The 18,685-nt window shown below is 36.6% G+C and overlaps 1 protein-coding gene and 1 long non-coding RNA gene across 3 annotated transcripts; both read right to left on the reverse strand.

The window, feature by feature from the left end:
• Positions 1-150: 150 nt before the first annotated feature.
• LOC306859572 (polypeptide N-acetylgalactosaminyltransferase 6-like) lies at positions 151-18,462 on the reverse strand. Of its 2 annotated transcripts, none has more exons than XM_079400669.1 (12): positions 18,159-18,462; positions 16,512-17,013; positions 15,562-15,734; positions 14,482-14,631; positions 13,806-14,040; positions 12,100-12,217; positions 11,820-12,020; positions 11,556-11,687; positions 11,371-11,472; positions 11,087-11,245; positions 8,947-10,170; positions 151-1,018 (listed from the first exon to the last, which is right to left on the reverse strand). In XM_079400669.1, exons 2-11 carry the CDS (start codon positions 16,985-16,987, stop codon positions 10,057-10,059), a joined length of 1,860 nt encoding a protein of 619 aa, XP_079256795.1. In that variant the 5' UTR covers positions 16,988-17,013; positions 18,159-18,462; the 3' UTR covers positions 151-1,018; positions 8,947-10,056. The 2 variants fall into 2 exon arrangements, with proteins under 2 accessions (XP_079256795.1, XP_079256796.1); XM_079400670.1 differs by lacking the exon at positions 18,159-18,462 and adding an exon at positions 17,173-17,835.
• Positions 1,291-8,266, reverse strand: LOC306859218. The gene is made up of 5 exons (XR_013783284.1): positions 8,193-8,266; positions 8,036-8,098; positions 7,676-7,757; positions 3,996-4,053; positions 1,291-2,214 (listed from the first exon to the last, which is right to left on the reverse strand). It is a non-coding gene; the product is annotated as an uncharacterized lncRNA (long non-coding RNA).
• Positions 18,463-18,685: the final 223 nt, after the last annotated feature.

An 18,685-nucleotide genomic window follows, 5' to 3' on the forward strand; every position in this document is an offset into this window, starting at 1 on the left:
TTGAATATCACTGACAATGTTCCCCTTTCACCTAGATACATAGCTAAGCCCTACAATCATGACATCACTATACTCAAAATACAAAACAGCACACTTTTTAATAATTTTGCACTTTTGTATATTATATTTTTAATATTTTTTATTTTATTTAATTGTCCAGTTAGATCTTTACAAAGATAATTTTAGTTTTTTTGGCTAAACATTTTAAACCGCAGCAAGTTCAGCTGAAGCATAATCAACGTTATCACACTATGGACCATGTTGTGAGTTACAAAAGAATCACTCACGCAATGATAATTCTGCATATGAACAAGCAAACAGATTATCTCGCGCAACACCAAAAAGAGGAAGTTAAATTCGTTTCCACATTTACAGTAAGACAGAAAAAGCACTTCCTCTTGGATCACAGCATTCAGTAGTGTCTGTGTGCACCTGCTGTTGATGTCAGAACACTTGTTTCCTGATGTATCCATCGAAACACAATGTACTGTAAATAGACAGCTGCCACAAAAATACCTTTGTGAAATTGATATTGATAACTGACTGGCCATTTACGATTAAATAGATTTGACAACAGTTGGTGTTTTGGCGTAACCATGGAAAAATAAGAGATAAAGGTTGAAAAGCATCTATACAAACACAGAGCGCTGCAGTTTGAGATTTAACAAGACTTGGCACAAACGATCGTATTAAACATGCTGGCTAAACAGCACGAACTCTCACGCCACGTTTTAGGATTACCTTATCAGTGAAAGCATGTTACCCGTATTTACAGCTCTTCCAGGAACACACTTCAGTTTCTCAGAGCTTATTTTTACAATCCTCTAAATAGAAATATGCCGCAGACTGCTATCTATCGGTGAACGAGAGAAATGCTCTCACAACTGTTGGCCACAAAGCTACCACGATGACCACCTAATAAATCATTTTATTCAAAAAGGCTCCTGTAATATACGCTAAACAGACCCAAAAAAACTCTAAATTTCTATAATTCACTAAAATAGCATATCAACCCCAGCTAACATAAGACCAGCGGGCCACTGGTGGCCCACCGGAGTCAAAGTCGGCGGCCCACCGGCGGACGCCGCCAGCGGTTCACCGGCGTTTTGCTCATCGTTATTCCAGCGGACCACCAGCGGCAGCCACCGCTTTTCCGACAGCGGTCCTCTGACGAGCCGCTGGTTTATAATTACTGTATGCTGGCGGTCCACGGTCGGTCCGTGGTTCATAATCAGTTCAATTACGCTAACCAAAATATTCTTGCACACAATAATGGATCAAAAACAATGTAAAATCGCAATTCCAAATTTATTTTCAGTGAACAGATTAAACATGCAAATGCATTTACAGTATATTTATCAGATGGTTTTATCCAATGTGACTTTCAAATAGAAGCATTCGATTCACATATGTCCATATACAAAAGTCAACCACAAATTTAACCATGGTTTAACTATGATTGTTGTAGTAAATTCATGGTCTTATTACAGCATAGTACTAAACCTAAACTTTACCTTGGTTTCAAACACTATGGTTACCAGTTTTACTCCAGCCTTACTAAAATATTACTATAGTAGAACCATGATATCAAAACCTTTATTTGAGGAAAAATAAATAAATAAACTAGTTACTACAGTTATGGTTACTAGATTTACCCTAGTAAAAACATGGGTACAATGCTTTTCACAATCAAAGCTGCTTTAGAAAATGCATATTTCAAGGTTACAATAATAATAAAAAATTCCTTTAAACAACCAGAGGTGACTGTGACTCAAAGGGGAGCATCTTCTGGAAACAAATTAACGTCCATATGTCAATAACTCTAAGATAATACAAGTTATTTGTTCAAAGTCATGTTCAGTTAAACAGACAAACATTAAAAGGGTAAGTTTGGTGAATTTAAATCCACTTCATACTGTCACAAAGTCTGTAATATGTAAATAAACAATATTCAGATAATGCAAAACATTATTGGGCTTAGAGAAAGATTAAACATTGTTAGTTCACATATATTACCATCATAGTAACAATACAAAGTGGGTTGAAAATCACTCAACGTATGCTTTAAGGCAATGATTACAATACATAATATGTGTCAGGTTGGTATGTTCATCTTTAGTTGCCATCATCTGGAGTCTTCATGAGTGTTGGCATCATCTGAAGTCACCACAAGTGAGGCTGGATCCAAGATGTAGTAACATTGGGATGGGCAACCTGAGAGATAGACAGGAAAACAAAAGGAAAAGGATTAGCATAGATGCTGTTCATATTATTTCATTTATTTAGAGTACAAGGTTATGAGATGTGTTATGTAAATGCTTGACTAAAAAAGATGTATTTTTAATCTAGATTTAAACAGAGAGAGTGTGTCTGCGCTCCAAACATAATCAGAAGGCTATTCGAGAGTTTAAGAGTAAAGATCACTGCACACTGAGTCCGAAATTTTCATCTGAAATTTTCACACGTTAAAAAATAAATACGATCTCACATTGTGTCAATCACGTTTGCGCACTGCCTCCGAAATTTTCGTCCGTCAAAAAAAATTCGGATCAGGTTCGATATTCGCATCCGTAGCATGCATTTTGATAGGAAAGGATGGGGAATGTGAAAAAAAAGAAAAACGCATCCGAAATTTTCGTCCGTCATAAAAAAAAAAATTGGATCGGGTTTGATTTTTTTCCGTTTCTCGCATCAGTAGGAAGCATTTTGAGAGGTGTTTTGACAGTTCAGAGCCACCGTACAAGCGAACGCCAAAATCCAGAATGGCGATTGTCAAGTTCATCCACTTCATCTTGCAGCACAAAGCACTGTATATAGTAGGCATGGGCTAAAATGGGTCTAAAATGTGTTATTTTTAAATGTCTGGGTAGAAAACAACAACTTTTTTCCCCACTGAACACAATATATTTTTTTAAGAAACATATAGAACATTTTGGAAAGGTAAACATGTCAAGCTAAATAATTAAAATAAATAATTGAATTCTTCTTAATTAAATTAAGTACAGTCACTTAAGTGAGCCTAAACCTGCAGCTCATATAATCAATAAATAATAAATCAATAATCAAAAAATAAATTACTTTCTGTAAAAAAGAAAAAGAAATCCTTATAAATGAAAAAATAAAATAAAAATGCAGTCACTTAAAGTGAGCCTAAACCTGCAGCTCAATAATCAAAACCATAATCAAAACAATTTCTGTAAATTTAAAAAATAATAATAATAATCAAAATAATTTAAAAAGCAGTCATTAAACCTGTAGCTTAACAAGGTTTTTGGAGACATGCTCACTTTCTACACATTCATTTTTCAGTCCAAGTTATGATGCAGGAATGTTCCCCTTTCCCAGATTAAATTTGGATCGGTGAGGTACGGGGCCGTGTGACTCATTATGCTTTTCGCTGCACACAACTGAGGGAGTCCTGAACTTTCTGTCTTTGACAACATGTAAAAAAAAAAAACTGTGCATACCGCAGAAATGTTATAATGAAATATTTTAGTGGTTTTGAAACCGTGACTTTTCCAAACCACGGTATACCTTGAAACCGATTATCGTCCCATGCCTAGTATATAGATCCTTGCACACTGAGTTCACAGAAATTGGTGGTTTTCTTTTTAATATGTGGCTCTAGTATCACTAGCAAAGCATCAAACTGAGACACTGACATCCTGGAGTAAACTTTGAATCGCCCGTGATAATCCCGCTGCTCCTTAATAAGGAGGGGGAACTCTCCATCCTCTCTATATCTCAGGATTGGATGGACCCAATATTTCCTTTCTGTTTTTTAAGAAGCGAGAGGACAACAAAATCATCCTCAATGCTTGAAGACTCCATTTAGTAGTGTGGAGAAATCTAGAATATGTATATTGATAGATTCATTTTTGTATAAAAAACTAGGCCCCCCAAATATATTAATTTTTCTTTGTAATGTCTGTTCAACTATTATTGTTTTATTTGTTAAAATATTCAGTACATGCATCAATTTTTTGCATACTCACAGCTAAGCCATGGTTGTCCAGTGGGTGACGGTAGCCAGATGAAAATCCCAGAGCAGACCTGAAAGAGAAAAAGAGAAGAGTTAGTAGTAGTTCACGCAAAATTATGTTGCACGGAGCTGTGGTGAGATCTGTAAAAGAACTGCTGGCTGAAAAAACGAAAGAACCCAAAAATCAATCACGCTTGTTGCCTTCTTCAAGTGTGTTACAGTAGGCTACTGTTTTGCTAATTTTTTCGCAACGGATTAATTAACACGCATCGGACTCAGTGTGCAAGGTTTCTGTTCAATTTTTAGGATTACGAATACGAAAAATGCATCCGAAATTTCGGACTCAGTGTGCAGTGACCTTAAAACACGAAAAAGCTCTGCTTCCTTTTAGGGGTGTGCGATATGACGATTTTTGATCGTGGACGATAAAAATGTCTCCACGATCTGCTTTTGAAGAAATATCGTAGTATCGTGCTACAGCGCACATTGTCAAATACAGTTCTGGCTCCTCTGTCTCTATATACTGTACAACAGGACATACAGCAGTAGAGTTACTCTGACAAGACACTGCACTTATTCGCGATCGCAAAAGTACATTATTTGCACACAAGCCTTGCTGGTTAAATGTTTCATTCGCGCGCTGGTCTGATGTGCGCTTTTTCTGAGTGCATACACCTGAAGCACGCACACTAAAACGCCTGTCTAACAGCGCCTGATTACTCAACTAACTTATATTTTGCGCTAATACTGTCAAAACACACAAGGTTTACATACAGACTCAGTTGGTTATCTCTAAAATGAAAGTAAATATAGTTAAGAGAGAAAAAGATGCGTGCCTGTATATTAGATGCGTGTAGGTCTTAAAGGGACAGGACACTAAACATGCTGTCGACTGTCATTAAAGGGATAGTTCACCCTAAAATTTTATTTCTGTCATTATTTACTCACTCACATGTTCTCCCAAACCTCTATTAACTTATTGTGCTGAACCCAAAATAAGATATTTTGAAGAATGAGGGTAACCAAACAGTTGCTGGTCCACATTGACTTTGATAGGAAAGAACAATCCTATGGACCAGCAACTGATTGGTTTTCCACCTTCTTCAAAATAGCATTTATGTTCAGCAGAAGAAAGAAACTCATTCAGGTTTAAAACAACTTTTGAATAAATGACGGTATAAAAATACAACATTATGACAGAATTGACAGACAGATGACAGAATATTTATTTTTGGGGAACTATTCATTTAACATTAACAATATGGAGGACCAAACCTGCATAAATTAAATATGAATAAATAAATATATTAATGAATAAATAGATAAATAAATGTGACAATAGGAAAATTAATAAACGACTTGATAAAATAAATATGATTAATTTGTAATAAAGTACCCCCCCCCCCTTAATTTATTTTCTGCTTTTATACATTTATAAACATTTTTTTTAACTTTTATTTTTTCACTAATTCTTTTTAATGTATTTTTATTATTTATACATTTATTTTGAGATTTATTTATATATTTATGCATTCATTTTTTTTTCGAATGATTTATTCCCACATGTATTTATTTATTCATTTATTTTTACTTTTCCGTGTGTAACATGTAAATGAGGAAGGTGGTCCTTGTCTAGCTTCAGTGCATCATTGGTTGAGAGTTCACGCGTCGCATCGTCAGCCCAGCTAAGCGATAGAGATGAGTTTTCAAAGAAAATAGCGGCAAGTAGTAATTCATTGTCCAGTTTGCTACAGGATGTGGCAGATCAGCTGGAGAGTTGTAAGTTATTTTCACCGAACGTTATTCGCATTAGTGCCGAAATATTTAAAATATTTTCCTGAAATAAAAACAGGAAGCTGAAGCCTGGAACCATCGACGTCAGACCCTAGGGTGATGACACCCAGTTATTAGACTAGAAACCAACCATCCTCTGGGTGTCTGACTCCGACTATATATAAATAAGTCTCAAAATAAATGTATAAATAATAAAAATACATTAAAAAAGAATTAGTGAAAAAATAAAAGTAAATTTTTTTTATAAATGTATAAAAGCAGAAAATAAATTAAGGGGGGAAAATCATATTTTGTTAGAAATTAATCATATTTATTTTATCAAGTCGTTTATTCATTTTCCTATTATCACATTTATTTATTTATTAATATATTATATATCATAATATAATATAATATATATCATATTTAATTTATGCAGGTTTGGTCCTCCATATAACAAAACCCAAAGAGAAAAATCACTCACTATTCTTGACTGAAAAACTTTAATACAGTTGCTTTAGGAATCAGTCTATGTAGTGTTTTATTTTTATATTTGTTCATTTAATTTCATTGAATGCTCCAGCTAAATGCACCGATTGTACCTGAAAATAAAGCACTGTTTGTTTTATTTGTATATTATGTGTATTTGTAATGTGCATCTTTGTTCTTATTTTTTAATAAGAAATATAAAATAATGACAAAGATTTTTATCTTCGCCCACTTTGGCCTAAATATCTGCCATGTCTTTTTTTTTTTGTTACCTTGAAAGGCTTTGTCTTTCTAGTTTGGCTGTAATGCTCAGACAACTTGTAAAACCAACATGACAAAGAATCGTGATAAAATCGTTAATCGTTGCCCACCCCTACTTCCTTTACTGGAGTCTGATATTCTGGGTACTGTCAATAGTCCAGAGTTTTGTGACATTATTTAACTTACTTTGCTATAATTTGGTTAAATCGCAATCCGATTTTATTCTATATCCCTTCGTAAGCATATCATTTGTCCTCAGTATTCAGAGAACAGACATACTCTACATATGCCACAGTATTATTGAAGTGAGAGGAACATCATAACTGTAATTTACACAACTGTTCAAAAGTCAGTAGGATATTTTGCAGCTTTGAAAGAAGTCTCTTTTACTCACCACAGCTATATTTATTGTAAAAGAGAAATTAAAAAACGCATTAAAACTATAACATTGTGAAATATTACAATTCAAGAGAACTGTTTTTAATTGGATATGTTAAAATTGTAATTTATTGCTGTGATCAAATCTGAATTGGCATCATTACTCTAGTTTTCAGTGTCACATGATCCTTCAAAAATAAATTTGATATGTTGATTTGCTGCTCAAGAAACATTTCTGATTATTATCAAAACAGATGTGCTGATAAACATTTTAGTGTAAACTGATTTTTGTTCCATGATTCATTGTTAAATAGATTCCAGACCTTTAAATGGTAGTGTACAATACTGTTCAAAAATTTGCAGTCAGTGAGGTTTAAGAAATTCATATTTTTATACAGCAAGGATGCATTAAATTGATGAGAAGTGAGAGTAAATATTTTTGTTTCAAATAGACACTGTTACTTTTCAACTTTGTTCATCAATGAATCCTAAAAAATAAAAAAATAACACACAAACAAAATACAAATCAGAAATATTTTCCTGAGCAGCAAATCAGCATATTAGAATGATTTCTGAATGATCATGTAAAACTGAAGAGTAATGAGGCCGAAAATCCAGCTCTGATCACAGAAATAAAATACATTTTAACATCACTCACTCATGTTTGGATGTCAAAACCTTCTTAGAATAACTTTAATAAAGAAGTGTAACAGATGGATCATGATACATGCAAATATGTAATGAAAAAATGCATATGAAGTGATTTAATGATCTTTCTCAGCTTAATGTTACCTGTTTCCCACATCTCTGTCAGCAACTTCCTTCAGAAATATAGTTATCTTGGAGCTTCTAATCTGTTGCAGAAGTGTTATTCCTGAAACCACAGAACAATTTTTATCAATAATAGCTTGCCATAAAATATCAAATCACATTTTAATTAGATTCAGTTAATTCACGCTCACTGATTAACAGGAAAGATACAGCCCATATTTTAGGCTAAATAAATTAATTTAATTCTAGTAAGCGATTGAAAAAACCTTTACAAAGCTATTACAACTTCCCATCTAACGTTACACATAAACATGTGATGAAAAGTGAAAACTTTGATAAATCAGAGCTCAATATACAGAGTTAGCATACCAGTTAGCATACCTTGTCTGAAAACAGTCGAGATGCTAACGGACTTTTTCGAAGACACTAAACTGTCTTTATGACCTAAATATTCAACAGAAACGTGTCAATTAATAGTAAGAAAAGTGTCAGGAACAGTTGTATGTAATATTTGTGTGACTTTAGGTACTAAACTCACCCGAAAACGGTGAAAACAGCAGCGAGAGACGGAGTGTTGCAGCTGTCAGTTGGAGAGTTGTGGCCGTTTCCATGGTAACTCCCGCTCTGCAGCGTTTGATTGAGACTCAGCGCGCGTCCATCAAATCACGTCACAGCCACGCAGCATTTAAATAAACAAACAACTAAAAATAATAATTTGATAAAATTTTGGATTTTAATCGTTTTGTAGCTCTATAACATAGGTGTAAACTGGAAACCGCACGTGACAGTGGGGCAAATTAGCACTTTTATTTTTATTTTATCATATATTTTTGTTATTTTTATGAGATGTATGATTTTGTACTGTTGTTTTTATGATCATTCAAACAATGTATTTAATTTAAAAACGTGCTTGCAGTATTTTTATACTGAACAATAATAATTAGTTAATTCTCTCACTATTTTTATTCAGTGCTTCAGATTCATTTTAACTGTAATACTGTAAAAATGTAATGTAAAACATACATTTTAAATATATTATAAAACAAAGATGTCATATAAGAGCTCATTAGAACACAGGACAGACCCTCTTCTTGCCACTGGTGTACCGACGGAGGCCCAGCTGCGGCAAACCGCTGGTGGCGTGCCACCCAAAAAACGCCAGCTGACCGACAGCATTTTTAGATTGGCCGGCTCTCCGATGGTGTGCCGACGGTGGTCCGACCATGTTAAGCCGCTGAATTTGTGCCGCCCAAAAAACGCTGGTGGACCGCCAGGTCATTGTTTGCTGGGACTAGAACTGCTACCGTTGTAAAATCATGAAAAAAAGAATAAAGGACCTCCGTAAAACAATGAAAGAAAGTTTTGGAAGCTTTTTTGTTGTTGCTGTTGCTTTATTTCTTTTGCCGATCACAATAGTGGTCAATATTAAGTTATCACAAGTTCATTGTGATGATAACAGCAGCTAGTTCTCCAAGTCTGCTCCTGTAGGAGTTTAGCTCCAAACCCAGTAGAACACACCTACACAAGCTAATCAGGTCTTCAGGATTACCTGAAGATTACACGCAGGTGTGCTTGATCAGTGTTGGAGATAAATGCTGCAGGACAGTGGCCCTTAAGAATCATAAACTGGTGAACATTTGAAAAACAACAGAAGCAAATGATCTGGCAGCGTGTCTTTTTATACATCAAATAATTCCAATTATTAATGAATAAATCTGTGTGGTCAAAATTCATAAAGAAGAATAATGTAGAAGTGAAGAGGATGAAACTGTTAATTACATGTATACATTATTAGAGCATGATTTCCCCCAAAAGACCTCAGCACACTGAAACAAATCAAGCAATGCAAGCCACATGCTGCTTTATACATACTGACGGCTTCAAAAACACGAGAGAAGGATCTGAAACTACTGCTGTCTTGAGACCGTTTACTAGCTGAAGAAAACCCTCATCCCCTGCAGCATGTGCAAATGATCATACGAACATCGCATGTATCATTGGCAAGGCCGGACGTTCATTGGCCTTAACACGAACAATGTTCCAAAAATATTTAATTTTCCATTTCTTTAAAAATAAATAAAACCTACACCATTTAAAAACAGCAGTAAACATCATCAATAAGGCAATAAATTGCATCAAGTAAACAATCTTGCTGCTGGATTGTTCACTCTGTGATGCTCCAGTGGGTTGATGTGCATGATCTCTACTTTTTCTTCCCTGAGCATCCTGACCCCAGTCTGATCATAATGTCTTTAGGAGCTTATGGATATGAACTATCCAATACAGTACCAGTGCATCCGCTCGGGCCTATAGAGAGTTTGTCAGCCTGAGCTGTAGCTGCTGGCCCTCCCTCGTGGGTCTTATGGGAGTGAACGTCCTTGCTCCTCAATTGGAGTGCGAGGTCAACTGAAAGTCCACTGCTGGTGATGGTCTTCTGGATTGCAGGGGCTCATTAATATCTTGTCTCCTTTCTTATGGAGGCACTTTCCAGAGGATGGATTCTTCAGCAGGTCCTCCTAAAATGAACATAGCATGAATAAGAGAGAAAAAAAATCAAATAAAACTAGTTACTCGTCTGGATGGATTTAAACTCATAGATTTAGGTGAAAAGTTGACTTGAAAATCTAACGTAAATATCTGGATACTGAATGCTGTATTTGGTTTTCTTACCCTTTGCTTAAAGACAGCATTATTTAATTATTCATTCTAATATTATAATATAAATAAACATACAGCACACTACAGTTGAAAAATTTGGGGACAGTAAGATTTGTAAAAGTGTTTGAAAGAAGTCTCTTATTCTCACCAAGGCTGTATGCATTGATCCCAAAATATAATAAACAGTTATACTGTGAAATTCAAACAATTAAAAAAAAAGAAATTCAGCAGCCATTACTCCAGTCTTCAGTGTAACTTGATCATTCAGAAATCATTATAATATGCGGATTTGGTGCTCAAGAAACGCTTCTTAATTCTTAAAATAGCTTAAATTTGTGGAAACATTTTCCATCTTTTTCATGATTCTCTGATGAACAGAAAAGTTCCAAAGAACAGCGTTTATTTATAACAGAAATATTAGTGTCTTTACGGTCACTTGATTAATTTAATGCGTCCCTACTGAATGAAATGTTTAATTTAAATACATAAAATCAAAACAGATTAATGAACTGAAAAACAAAAAAAACATTAAAATAAATAAAAAAACCTGACCATTCACTTTTGAGCAGTCGTTTACATTAATATACAACACTTCTAACATTCTTAAATACAACATATTTTTGGAGACATGACATCATTAGTGTTTGATCAAGTTCACCTGCTAAATAGTATTGCAACAGACAGTAAGTAAAAGGGGACAGACTTTACAAACTGATAACAAACGGAGACAGCAAAAATGAAGAAAGACCAGTTCTGTTCTGAGAGGACACTTACTTCTGTGAACACCCATTCTTGTTCCGGAGACAAACTGCTGCCTTTGCCCTTCAGCGTACAGAGCTCAATCTTCACTGGCTCTGGGTAAGGAGACGCGTACAGGCAGAGCTGTTTCCCTATGTTATGCCTCAGCTCCTTATGTGATGTATATTCAAAGTACTGAAAACAAACATGATCTGATCAACATCTGTTCTCTTTGGATCAAGAAGTAAACCATAGTCAAAATGCCTTTAAGAGCACCTCTCCTCTTAATATCAACGTGAATGAAAGTGATGGCACTATACCTGATTGCCGCCCATGTTGTGACATACATACATAATCACAGGCTTTCCCCCATTGTTACTTTCTCCAACATCCAGACATTGCTGTGATCCCCTATTCTTGAGCTACATACACACAAATAAAAATAATAAACGGTTAGTCCCAGACCGTATTAAAAATGGCTAATCGTCATAAATGTTGCACTTACAGCTCCAAACTTGACAGGGGTGAGATCAGGGACAAAGGCTTCTGGGTAGACATTGGTTAGGTACCAAGAAAAGTTCTTGCATTGTAAGGATTCTCTGAGTTTCAAACGGTCAGATATATCACCGTAGTTTTTCTACACAACCATACAGGAAGTAAAAGTCATGCAGTTAGTCATATGCTCTGTGCTTACACTTAGTGGATATACTATATATCCACAAACACAAGGTTAATGTTTTAATCCTTTGAAAGCGAAAGTAGTTCTTACATCTTCGGCCATTTTAGCTGCACTTTGGCTGCGTCGATAGTAAATCGTCTTGTAGTCGTCCATCCACACCTCAGCCAAGCGCACCTGGTTACGTGTAATGACCTCTGTACCTTTGGGAAAGGTGTGAGGACTCTTGGTGCGGAACACATGACCCACGACAGAGCAGGGGATTATCTCCAACTGTCCGCCACACTGCCACACCTGACAGCACAAAACATCCACATTTTAACAGATCTCATTATTATGGCTGCAGGTGAATTCTGAAAGCATTAGAACTGACCCTGAAAGACATCTCAACGTTTTCTCCGCCCCATATCTCCATTTTGTCATCGTAGGTCCCAATTTTCTCAAAATAGGCCTTAGATATAGAAAACAAACCACCAGCAAATGTTGGAGTCCTGAAAGAAAGAACAGGACAAATACAATCAGCAGGATTTGTAGCCAGAGAGCCGGTGTCAGATCCTATTACTTTTCAACTGGGAAAAAAAAAAAACACTGGTATGCAGAAAAAAAAAGTTATTAAATGCATTGGTTATTTAATATTTAGTTGTTCATTTTAGGAAAGTTAGTTCTACTTTTTTTATTTAGCCATCAATGTCACACTTCAGCTGGAATTTGCAGTTTGCTCTTTATCTTAATATATTTTTCCAACATAAAACTAACAAAGAGGGAAATATTTTCTTTTTTAAAACAGAGGCTATGCAAAAAGTTAATACAAATGATGTAGAAATATACGGTGCAGATTTTAAGGTCAACAAAGAAGATTTACAACACAACTATTGGAACTATAATCTATTATAACCTAAGTGGCTATAACACTTGTTCATAATATTATAAATCATCTTACATTATAAGTTATAACCACAAACAGGCAAGCATAATTGCCGTTATGATTATTAAAAAGCATTATGCATTCATAATAATGCATTAAGTGATATATAAACCCTTAAATGATCCGAGATGACCGAACACCTGAGAAAAGATAATGCCAACCCCTCAGAGGACTTCAGAGGATGCCAAAGCTCAGACAACATACAGAATTACCAAATTTTGCCATAAGTCAAACATATTAAGGTTCTGCAATATATAAATATATTGTGGAAACTTAAATTCCTGTAGAGTTGCTTTGCAACGATTTGTATCATTAAAAGCGCTATACAAATAAATTTGAATTGAATTATGAAAACAGACTGTATATACAAACAATGTAGCGACATAAGATGTGTATGTGACATCATGCATCTTAAATGTGCAATTCTGCTGCACTTGTTAAAGATGGCCACCCACAGTATGCAAAAAGGTTATGAATTATGTACTTTATGATAGTATAGGCCGTTTAATTTGCCGAGGACACATGTAGCCTAATCGTAGTAATCTCTTGTAAGACATGGCCATAGTAAACGCAGAGAAAGTGGTTCATTTGATACTCTGTGAAACTTGATACAACCAGCCAAGTCATTTCATTCATAAAAATCGGATTGACAGAAAGTGACTGATGATGAATGAACAGGGTTTTAAAAATTCCAAGCATTTCATTAACACACCACACTGTGTAATTCAAAGCAACAAATTACAGTGAATGTCCAGCAGTGTTACATTCATGTTCAGATGCAGCAGAATACTTATATCAGACAGAACCAATGGAAATCACACATCTCGTAACTTTGCAATACATGGTTCTCTGGAATTGCGATTGATCAATATTTCCATTTAAGTTTTTGGCAAGTAACAAGGAAACAAACAGAATAATGGCCAAGTTATTATCACAAAAAACCCTGAGAGTAATACGAGACCCCATCCGATCACCCTGTCAAGATTTATTTTGGGTGAGTAAAAGACAGAATTTTCATTTTTGGGAAACTGATGAAAAAGCAAATACACCCGTCTTGGGAAAGATAATTATTTGTGTGTCAATCAAAACAACATGAACACCTAAAATCGTATTAGACCCAGGTTAAAAATGTAAATAAAACATGCATGACTTACTTTACTGGGTATGTCTCATCTTTGCGTTTAGCGTTCTCGTAATCTGGAATGGCCTCCCAGCCGAATGTGAGACTCCAGTCAAAGTTGCCTCTGTTATGGGCACGGGCAGATGCCACAGGCTTGTGGAACTGGAAAGTGTTTAAATCAATGGTTGTGATTTCAGGGCTCACCACGGCAGTGGGCTCCTCAACAATACGAGCAAGGAGAGGCTCGAGCCAGCCATGGAAACACTCACCTGTAACAACAAAAACAAGACAAAAGAGGGTTCATAAATACGCTACTCAAACACATGTGCTAAGATGACATGACATGTCACATATTTCAACCCTTTCATCGTATACAAGGCATCAGAAAACACTACGCAGGTGTAAATTGCTAGGCTTCAATCCCGCCTACAGTGGCTCAAAGCGAACCAGATAAGCATCACATACTAGCCCTTTGTCACAGCACATAACTTTGCAAATGACATGAGTGCCAGAAGAAAAAAAATCATGGGAGTAACCACTTTAAGCTCATGCCTGTGTACCTGAAGAGCAGGTTCCTGAAAAACTACTTTCCATCCAGTCGCAAAAAAATAAGACTAATGGATGTTAATGACGTGATCACAGAAACTGGTCTGCTGTGTGAGACAATGGAGTTGGGCTGGGCAAGTCATGAAGAGTGATGACATACGTACAGTGAGCATCTAGGAAGGTGAGGATTTCTCCCTGAGCTTTGCTGGCTCCGAGAAGCCTCGCGGTGATGAGGCCCTTCCTCTCCAGCTGCCGCACTACCTTCACGATCTTCAGTGACTTCACATACTCATCCAACTTCTCATGGAGGTGTTCTGCAAGAACATACAAGAGCAAATGTACAAGACAGACATTAGTGTAATCTTGTTTTTTGTTTCTTCTGTATTGTAAACTACCAATAATAACAACAATACCTGGTTTGAGATTTTTTTTTTTCAGCAAGGGTACATTAAATTGATCAATTGACAGTAAATATATTTATGTTTCAAATAAATGCTGCTTGTATAATTTTTCAAATAATCCAGTTTGTTGAGCACCAAATCAGCATATTTGAATGATTTCTGAAGTAATGGCTGCTGAACATTCAGCTTTGCAATCACAAATTAATTTGATTTTAAAATTTAAAGATATTTAAAACATACAAAAACTAAACTGGTTATTTAATATAATAGTATTTCACTATATTACTGGTTTACTGTATTTTTGATGAATACTTCATGAGGATAAATGACTTACAACCCCAAATTTTTCAACTGTAGAACAAAAGACACTGTCAATTGTCAAGTGTTCAATGTGGCATTTTTCAATGTCTAAAAATAGATTCAGAGCATGTTGCTTCCTGTGGTGAGACTTCAAACGAACTGATACACTTCCTTTATCTCATCACTCACAGCACTAATAAAGTACCTAAAACCAGTGAAGAGATTAATGAGAACAATTGAACAAATGAAAAGTTCTTACTTGCAGATTAATAATACAAATTAGTATTTCATTGCCAGTAAATTTATATTAATACTTTCTCTAAAATGCAATATGACTTCCTTTATGTTCCCTCAGACATATTTTTTGGCATCGTTAACATGATCTTTCTACTGTGTGTGTGTGACATTTTTCATTCACCTGAAGATGCACTCATACAAGTAACATTCCATTAAATAAAACGGTTTGCCACTAAGCCAAGAATATAGACATCAATTCTACAGGTAGTTAATTTTTAGAGCATGAACTGATAAGGCCGGGCCCACCTGCCACGCTGGCGTCATCCACCAGTATGATTTCTTTGAGGAAGGCCGCCGGGGAGGTGTGCAGCACACTGTACACGGTGCGGAGAAGTGTTGACCATGCCTCGTTATGAAACACAATGATAACACTCGTGGTGGGGAGTGGAGAACATCTGCGAAACCGTCGCTCAACACACCTATAAAGGACACATGAAAAAAAATGTATATGCGCGTGTACTATATATACACACACGTAAATATATAAATGCATATTTACGAAACATACATGTGTGAGTATGTATAGTTTTAGTTTATGTCTATAAAATTTTTATTTCAGTTTTTTGGCATTTTAGGTATATCATGTTAAACTAAATGTAAATGAGAAATGTCATCTTGCCTTCCAGCATAAATAAATGCTTATTTTTAGTTAACTATAATAACCCTGACAAACATACACGCCTCAAAAAGTCAAAAGGTAATATTCTAAAACATAATTCCCAAAATACACGTTTAAACATTGTAATTATCAGTATTATAAATATGAGGACGTATGCAAATTGCTCATGGCCTGTTACTTAACAGAGTTTAAATATAATAAGATTCAAAGGGAAACATCACACGTCAACCTATTGTTCAGTGATGCAACAGGTGAATGTGTGATTAGAAACTGCCAAAGCAGCAAAACAGTAAAGACTCTAATCTACAATGAGTGTTTGGGCAGCGTTTATATGGCTTTAGCCCCAGCCCTTAAATCAACAGATAAATCTGCACTCTTATGTTTCTGTGTAAACGGATCAAATGAGTCAACGTAAATTAAAAGGCATCTAAAATGCCAGCAAACATAACACATAATGAGTGCTGCCTTACTTTAACCTATGAAGGGAATCATTATTATGGGGGATTGGTTGCTGAATTGAATGAATTGTTTGTATTCCACATTTTCTCATGGCACCAAACAATGTGCCCATTCTTACTCGGGTGGACGAGTGTCATCTCCAAGACTGCGGTGCAAGGAGATTCGGTCGCTGGCAAACTGGTTAAAGCAGTGCCTGGTCATGCCCTCCTGCTTTTCCTTCTCCTCCTCCGCAGTCATGCTGGCTTTCTGGAAGGGTGCGCCATTGGCTCCCGGTGCTTGAGGGTCCTGAGGAGGTCTCTCAATCCACGGTTTGAGATCTGCCTCAGTGTAGAAACCCGGGGGGCAGTTTCGGTCCGGGGTGGGCACCACTCCCACCGATGGGGGCTGTGGGGCTCCGATCTGGAAGGCGAAGTTATTGACAGCCCCGCGGACCATCTCGAATACCTTCTCCTTTTTGTTAGAGAGATCTTTCAGCCAGGGGTCCTGAAGAGAACCGCTGCCAACGTCCCTCTGGAGCACCACCAGAATGACCATAAAAAGTGTGCCACCCAGAACAGTAAGTTTCAGGGGGGAGAAACGTCGTCTCAGACGCATTCTGTTGGCCAATCTCGATCACCAAACTGTGAAAACAGACCACAATGATCACTTATGAAGGAAAATGATAGTTTATGTACACAAACTCCACAACAATGCAAACCATTCCCCACTCTTAATTAACAAAGAAAGTCTGCACTGTGGACTCTCAGACTGATCACAGCAACAGAGCAAACAAACCTCACCTGACAACAAACACCCTCTGCACCTGATCCTTCCTTCGCCCTGCTGGATCCACGTGGCAGCAGGTGGCTCACCACACACTCCCACTACACTTAATGGGTGGCGTTGGAAGCTTTGCATAAATGCACTTCAAAACTGTGACACGTCGCCTGTGATCTGACTAACTGAAACGGGATCTCACCATCTGCTTGGTATGAGTTTAATGGTCATCTTGAGGACTGGCGCATTTAAAGCACTATTATTCTTGCATTTCAACCTCAAGTAATTACTTTCAAAATAGGAAATGTCAGTACAGTGGAACTTATGGTGTTAAATGAATCAGTAACCTCAGTGCCCATGGAACCAGTCTATTTAAAAACATCTACATCACAAATCCCAAGACGGGTGATGGCCAACAGAGACAGTCAGGCCGACTTCTGCTATTCTTCTGTGTAGGTGTTCAGACTTACCCAACCATTCAAACTAAAACTAGTTCTCCTGCATCAATACCGAGTCAGCTGAATGATTGTGAGCTCAAATGGACATTATTATTACAACCACAAGTTATGAAGTAACATATTGGTTAAACTGCATTTTTTCCTTACTGAATAATGTGTGTGTTTCGCAAATTTCGCAAACCCCAAACACTTCCTTAAAGTTAACCAAAAATTAATGCCACGCAACATGACAACTAAGCGAAACTAATCTGAATAGATAAGGAAGTGAGCGAAGAATAGATGATGGTTAAAATATTTACAGTATAACACAAATTTTAACCTTTCACAGCCTTCTGGGAGCTTTATTTTCGAATAAATGAGGATGATGAACGACAAAGGAGCTTTAGTGTTAGAAAAGGGTAACTTCTACTATTAAAAATAAAGATGAAACCGGCTCATGTCAAGGAGGAAAGGAAGATATGCGCCGAGGTTATTTTTTGTTGGCAAAAGACATGACGCGAAACACGTCGAAACAAATAAAGGACTCATTTAATTAAATCTTCAAAACTTACCTGTAATAATTTCAGTCAATCTTGCGCTTCTCCCAGAGGCAGATTATACAGATAGATACGCGGTTCCTCGTCTAACGCGGCACCGTTTGTTTGAGCTGCGAGTCGATGGGCGGATATTATTACTCTGTAACTTCGCGTTTTACAGATATTTGGTTCACTAAGCGCGCGATGGTTTCACGCGACCAGCAGCGCTGGCCTCCCGGCTTCCCTTTGAACGCAACAGGTGCCATTCGTTCAAATGATTGAAAGTCGTCTGGGTCCTAAAGCCGGATCTGCCTTCTAGTGATGATAGGGATTTTGATTCATCTCAGTGATTCGAATCTGTTGAGTGTGTTCGTGTTCACCAAAAAGATTCATTCACGGATACTTGAGGTGTACATCACAGCAGGTAGCGACTTGTCTTTTTGTGAGTCACTGAATGATTCATCCACCGATTCGTTCAAAACAAAGAGTCGTTTTGCGTGTCCAAATCTGCTAAAATAGTTTCAGCATCACAAGCATCTCCTCGCAGGTAAAAAGCAAACACG

Source organism: Barbus barbus, assembly GCF_936440315.1.
Source record: "Barbus barbus genome assembly, chromosome: 40".
Lineage (NCBI taxonomy): Eukaryota > Metazoa > Chordata > Actinopteri > Cypriniformes > Cyprinidae > Barbus > Barbus barbus.